Genomic DNA, 6,402 nt, shown 5'->3' with positions numbered 1-6,402 from the left:
GTACCATCAATTCCCTTTTATTCGCCCCCCAGTTTTGCAGGTGCATCTATTACAACCCGTCCGGACGGTGAGCGGAGGCCGACAACTGCCACGGTAACCATATGCCACCTCATCACTCATCAAAATTCAACTCGCACAAATTTTGACGTTAACACGTGAATAAATGTTTATGCATCATCAAACTTACATGTCTCGATGTGTTCCTCTACGTAGGGTTCACTTACACATGTCCATACCGTTAATGATCGAAGACCTTTATTGCATATTTTTGCCACACCGGGCTAAGTACAGGTCACAGCAAGACATGTTGAAGAGATTCAGTTAACAGATACAAAATGAAACTATCGTTGGATAAAGTCAACTTCTCCTCGATTTTCTGTTATAGTGGAGATAAAAGAACAGATATGTTTTTAATCGATGGTTTGTTAATCCTCAGTTATTCAAGATATATACGTTGGCTCTGAAATCGAGTCAGGCTAACGTGACATTTCCAAACCGGGGCCCGACCGGGCTTTTGTGGAAAGGAAAAACAGAAATGTCTGCGTAAATATATAATTCCCACGACTATTCTCTTTACGTAAATAGTTTGGTGTCTTTTATATCATACTTTTCGTTCCAAAAAGCTGCTCGGCCCCAGTTTGGAAATGTGACGTGGCCTTACACCACCTGGTCACTCACATGTAACAGCCGATAACAGTTGATCGTGACGCATGTTGTGTTTTCGCTGTTAAACTTCTTTCTGTGGCTTCATTTGGACCCATATTAGCGTTGTCAGTTGCCACCCGTACACATACAAGCTGTCAACAGGACGACGTAAACGTGTTGAGAATACATAAAATACTAGTATTTCCTTGTTTTGGGTAGTATGGGGTTTAACATCAGAAGACCACAACTTTCTAATTAACTGGCGACAACAAGAAAATGTGCCATTGCAGTCACTACATAATTGGACAGTACACACCATCGGAGAAACTTGTCTGGCGATAGGTCTTTGACTTCGAGATTCCGTTTTATGGCAGAAGGCAATCATCTAATCATCATCATCATCATCATCATCTGTCGTCCCTGGCGAGCTCCTTTCCGCCCCGAAGCTGCAGTTAAGAAATAACATTCCGGTAGATATGTAACGTTTCCAATGTAATACGCATCAGGACATGAATGTACAAAATAACACCACCATAGACATCTGCCTTTTGCATAGCGATGCAATCAAATTTCACTAATAAAAAAGAAATACAAACAACATACACCCAAACCATGTCAAACAAACTACCGTCGCCATGGCAATATGTTTTCATTGCCACAGTTTAAAAAAAAATGTCAACTCCCTCTCCGGCGTAGAGAACCCTAGCTCATGTTGGGAATCACAAACCAGCCCACCCCCCCCCCCCCAAAAGAACGCTACCACCCCGAAAGTCTGCGAGGGAGGCTAAGCAAACCCGTTGCTAGGTGATTTCCAGTGACGACATCGTTTTGAGCGACCTTGATCCATCAGGCAGACTGTGCCCGAACTATAAACCTTTCGTGGAGGCATGAGCAGTTGGCACGTTTATCATTATCAATATCAATGTTAGGTTTGAAGAACATAGTTTACATGAAACTACATTGAAACAGATATCACAATTGCAATGATATACAACACCCCCTTACAAAGCTCTATTGGTCCGCCCCTTGCCTCTTTGTTGTTGATCAATGTTTCATTCAGGAATTGGCGAGGTGCCAACAGGTGGGTCGGACTGTACCAAGGCGATATGGGGGTTGGAAAGCGTGAACAGAAAAAATAACAACGATACACTGAACACCATTTCGCATCAGCGGTTTGTGTGTTTCTGGTGGTAGTTCGACGTTGGAAGTAGAGTAGTGTTAACAATTTAACGCTCACACATAGCTTACAAGCAGGTGAAATTGCAGGGGAAAGGCTTCCCATATAACCATCTTCTTGAGTCTCGTCGTGAACGCCTCATCTATAAAGGACGGGTTTATAAGACCATATTTTTTCCCTGAATCAACTTAGATATTGTCATGGATTTGAAGGTTTTATATCTTATATTTGCCTCGTTTCTATTGCCAAAAATGATAATAATATTTTAGAACTTGCTCGTACAGATACCGTTGGATCGTGGGATGAGCGCATGTAAAAGAGTATGCCACATTATTTGAGGGTGTGTGAGTGCTAGTCGGTTTTCAATTACTCAGTTGAGATTATAGTTTAGATAAAGAAATTAAAGATATGCTATACGATAGAAGTTTATTCATTTTACGTTACGTAGATTACGTTTTGACATCATGTTTTGGACCGTTGCGCAGACATTTAATTCAGATAACATGTAACGCAATTCAAAGTGGTGACGTTTTCGAAAGAAACACGCGAAAAACAACATTTATAAACTTGACACAGGGTATTATGTAAATGAAATTGACGAGATGTATATACAATGTGATAATATTTATTATAGTATAAAAACAACACAACTAACTGCATTGCCTGGACGAAGGCCAACATTTATGAAACGAGGCGTATGATATTGGTAATAGAACGTATTAGTAAACATCTACTCACATGTAAATGTGTGTAACGTTACAATTTCTTTTTACTGTAATGTTTCCGACAAAAGCTCCGGCTATGTAGCAATCGCAACTCTGCTATCACACAAGACAATATATATATTCTAAAAGTTTAGCGGAAATGCATGCAATAAGTCTACAGCTATTTGATTACTAACTGCTCTTAATACTAATGTTATCTGACTAAACATTAAGGAGATTTACTGTAAGTCAAACGGAAGCGACAACATGTTCTTCCATTCAAATTTCAAGAAGTGGAAATTTCAAAACAAAGCTTTAAGTGAAGCCTTCTAGTAAAAGCCGGATCACTTGTACCTGTACAGTTCTATACAATGTCCATGAAAACATGCCACCGCCACGTAACCGTCAGGAGTAAGAACGACACTGCTGGCATAGCCCCCTTCAACTGTTCCTAGTTTCCGTTTGAAAGTCCCGTCTAGCCCAAAAACTTGCACACGACCGTCTCCTGCGTTACTGACAATGATATTACCTGCCCTGTCTACTGTAACACCTTCTGGGTTTTGAAATTCGCCATCGATGTCACCTTGCCTGCCAAAGTCAAATTTCAAGTTTCCGTCAAGGTCAAACGCGAATACTTTGTGAGCGCTTTTGTCTGTGACAAAGATTACATCACGTGACTCGTCTACGGATACGAACACTGGGTTTTGTAACTGCCCCTTGCCGATCTCCCGGATGAGGCTGCCGTCAGACTGCAGAAGGAGGAGACACGAGGTCTGCTCAGGACGGTTCACAACCACCATGCGGCCGTCCTTCAGAACTGTCAGGCCATGTGGATCGTCCATACAGTCAGGTTTAAATGTGTCTAAAAGTTTGCCTTCCTTCGAGTAACGTCTTAAGCCGAAATTTTCACCCCATGATGTCACTAGAAACATTCCATTTGAGTCCACAACAAGATCGTATGCCTTCTCACCGTCAATAGGGAAGCTGCGCAAAGACTGGCCTGTGTCTTTATTGAATATCTGGATCCTCTTGTTTCCACGTTCCACCACTGCAATGTTACCGTCACTATCAAAGGCAACACCTAGCGGCGCGTCCAGTTCCCCCACGCCACTGCCCTTTCGTCCAGTAGTCAACACGGGGTTCCCTTTCACTTCAATCTCAAACGGACTTCCTGGCACTTGTTCTGAGTTGACCTTGACCTCTAACCTGTGGTTTTCCGTGACCTTGGGTACGTACAAAATTTCCCACTCGCCCCAACTCTTCATCTGTAGCTGTATCGGGACATCGGTCCCTGAGGGGTCCTTCATGTTGGATGTGACAGCTTTACTGTTCGTAACGCAAGGACGACCTTCTTTGTTTATTGTCGTCAGCTCAGCAACGCACTCAAATCCCTGGACTGCTTGTTTCAGAACTACTTCGCACTTCGAAGCGTCGATTTTAGTTTTTACGCCACCAAAGTCTCGAACTTCTTTCTCAAAGTCTTTCACATCCCTGTTCTCGACGAACTGAAACTCGCTCCAGTCGGACTCCAGGTCCAGTTGTTTTGCCAGCAGAGTTTCTACCCTTGTTTGGACTTGGTTTCCCAGCTCCAGAATGTGCACGTCACTTCCGTGTTCTACAGCTTGTTGACAAAACGTCTGTGCGCTCGTCAGTCCGGCCAACTCAAACTCTATCTCTTCCTTCTTTGTCTGCAGCGTTTTGCCATCGGCTCGGCATTGTTCATCAATCTGACTCAAAATCTCCTTTTCACGGTTTTGCAGAATGTAGGCAAGTTGGCGGAAATACGTCTTGGTCTGTTCTGTGGCAGCTTCTTTCGAGGGGACCAAGTTTGCCATCTTCCTTTCAATTTCCTTAACTGATGCATGGACGTGTTTCAGACGTGGGTCTATGTCTTGCAGCAGTGCTTGAAGGGATTCTTTTTTCTTCTGAGCGACCGTGGCGATTTCTACCGGATTGTGATCTTTGCCCGGCCGATGGTCGACCACGGTACATGCCGTACAAACCAAAGCGTTACAGCTCTCACAGTAGAAGACCAGTTCTTGGTTCTTGTGTTTTTCGCAGTGTCGTTTGCGATGAAATTTGCTCCTACCCTCCTCTGCCTTCAGTGTTACTTCAGTGGCGACTTCGTGGTTTTCGAAAAGTGGAAATCTACGGTGTAGCAATGTACACGAATCGCACATTAATTTAGCGCAATCCGCACACCAAGACTTTGAACCCTCCACATTCCCGTCACACACCTGGCATGGCACACCTGGCTCCACACCTTTCTTGGCCGCCGCGAAGTCCAGCAGGTTGTTGACGTAGAAGTTGGTCCTGAGTCCGTCCACACCTTGGTCTGGTAGACTGACCTGTGTGCGGCAGGTTGGACACTCCAGCGGCTGTTGTTTGGTGGCCCATTCTTGCAGACACTCCCTACAAAATGTATGCAAACATGGCAGAATTTTGGGGTCCCGGAAGTGCAGCATGCAGACCGGACAGGCCAGGAACTGCTCGTCGAAGTCGTCTGGCATGTTTCTCGCCATCTTGCAGTGCCATATATCTTGACGTCTAGAACTTCACACTGGCCGCATGTACCGAATATTGTCGACACGTCTAGCTCTTAGGGAGACTGTTGAGTTTCTGTCCCGCTTCTTCTCAGAAGTTGGTTTCGGTGGGGTGACTCACATCAGGTGACTACAGCAAATACTAGCCTCGTTCGCAGACTGCTTGAGTGACGGTTTGTATTTTTTGCAGGAGAGCTGGTTCGCGTTTTTGGCGACGCCTCAGGGGAAAGCCAAATGGTATATCATTGTGTTCAGTCTGGAAAAATTCTAGAAATTGTACAGGCATGTTTGGCATGGAAGCCTCGAGGTATGTTAAACGGAATTTGGGCCATGTCCTAGAAAGCTGGGATCAGGGGGACGGCTCGGTCAGAGAGCATGGTTGCTAATTTTGTTGGTCCGAATCACGGCAGGCTCATTTGTGCTGCCAGATGTAAGCACATTCGATGTCCTCTGGATCCATTCAATTTCCATAGTCGCAACTCCATGCTTTGTCAAAATGTCTATCATCCATGAACTGTGAGTTCTGACTTGTTCAAGCCATACACCACAGGTAGACAGGAAATACTTAATGTCAAGGTTATAATCTTGAATGATGGCAAATGGTAATCATATTCAGAGTCACAGAGAGAAATATTCTGTGTCTAATGTAAAATAAATTCAACAAATGCAAGGTCATGTGTGGTAGGTCGTTAAGCCAGCCATTGCTATCATATGCTAGCCTATTGATACATGATATAATCCAATGCAAGACGTTCATACTCATGTCATAGTGAATGTAAATATAAGGTACTAATTCCACTCATTACAACATAATTAACAATAAGAATAACTTAGGAGAGCAATGAAAGTCGTCACCATGGCAATTTTGTCCTGAATTGCCAATCTTGTTTTGTTTCCAGACAAACATCGAAATGAAACTGGGCTTGTCCCCAGTTCATGCACTGAGAATGACGTCATTTTGCAAATAGAAAACAGTAAGTGATATGTCGTCATCAGGTGACACTTACGCTATTCGAACGTCTCTACGGCACAAGCATAAAACAGTTGTTTGTGTGTATCTGTGTGTGTGTATGTGTGTGTCTGTGTGTGTATCTGTGTGTGTGTGTATCTGTGTGTGTGTATCTGTGTGTGTGTGTGTGTATCTGTGTGTGTGTGTCTATGTGTGTGTGTGTGTATGTCTGTGTGTGTATCTGTGTGTGTGTGTGTGTGTATCTGTGTGTGTGTGTGTCTGTGTGTGTGTGTCTGTGTGTGTGTATCTGTGTGTGTGTGTCTATGTGTGTGTGTGTGTATGTCTGTGTGTGTATCTCTGTGTGCGTGTGTGTTTGTGTGTGTG

General features: G+C 43.8%; 1 protein-coding gene across 1 annotated transcript; it reads right to left on the bottom strand.

Moving 5' to 3' along the window:
* Positions 1-2,586: 2,586 nt before the first annotated feature.
* On the bottom strand, positions 2,587-5,129 carry LOC118419738 (tripartite motif-containing protein 2-like). The gene has a single exon (XM_035826280.1). It carries the CDS (start codon positions 5,046-5,048, stop codon positions 2,871-2,873), a length of 2,178 nt encoding a protein of 725 aa, XP_035682173.1. The 5' UTR covers positions 5,049-5,129; the 3' UTR covers positions 2,587-2,870.
* Between the last annotated feature and the right edge of the window lie 1,273 nt (positions 5,130-6,402).

Source organism: Branchiostoma floridae, chromosome 7, assembly GCF_000003815.2.
Source record: "Branchiostoma floridae strain S238N-H82 chromosome 7, Bfl_VNyyK, whole genome shotgun sequence".
Taxonomy (NCBI): domain Eukaryota; kingdom Metazoa; phylum Chordata; class Leptocardii; order Amphioxiformes; family Branchiostomatidae; genus Branchiostoma; species Branchiostoma floridae.
This window is presented reverse-complemented; position numbering and strand designations above follow the sequence as displayed.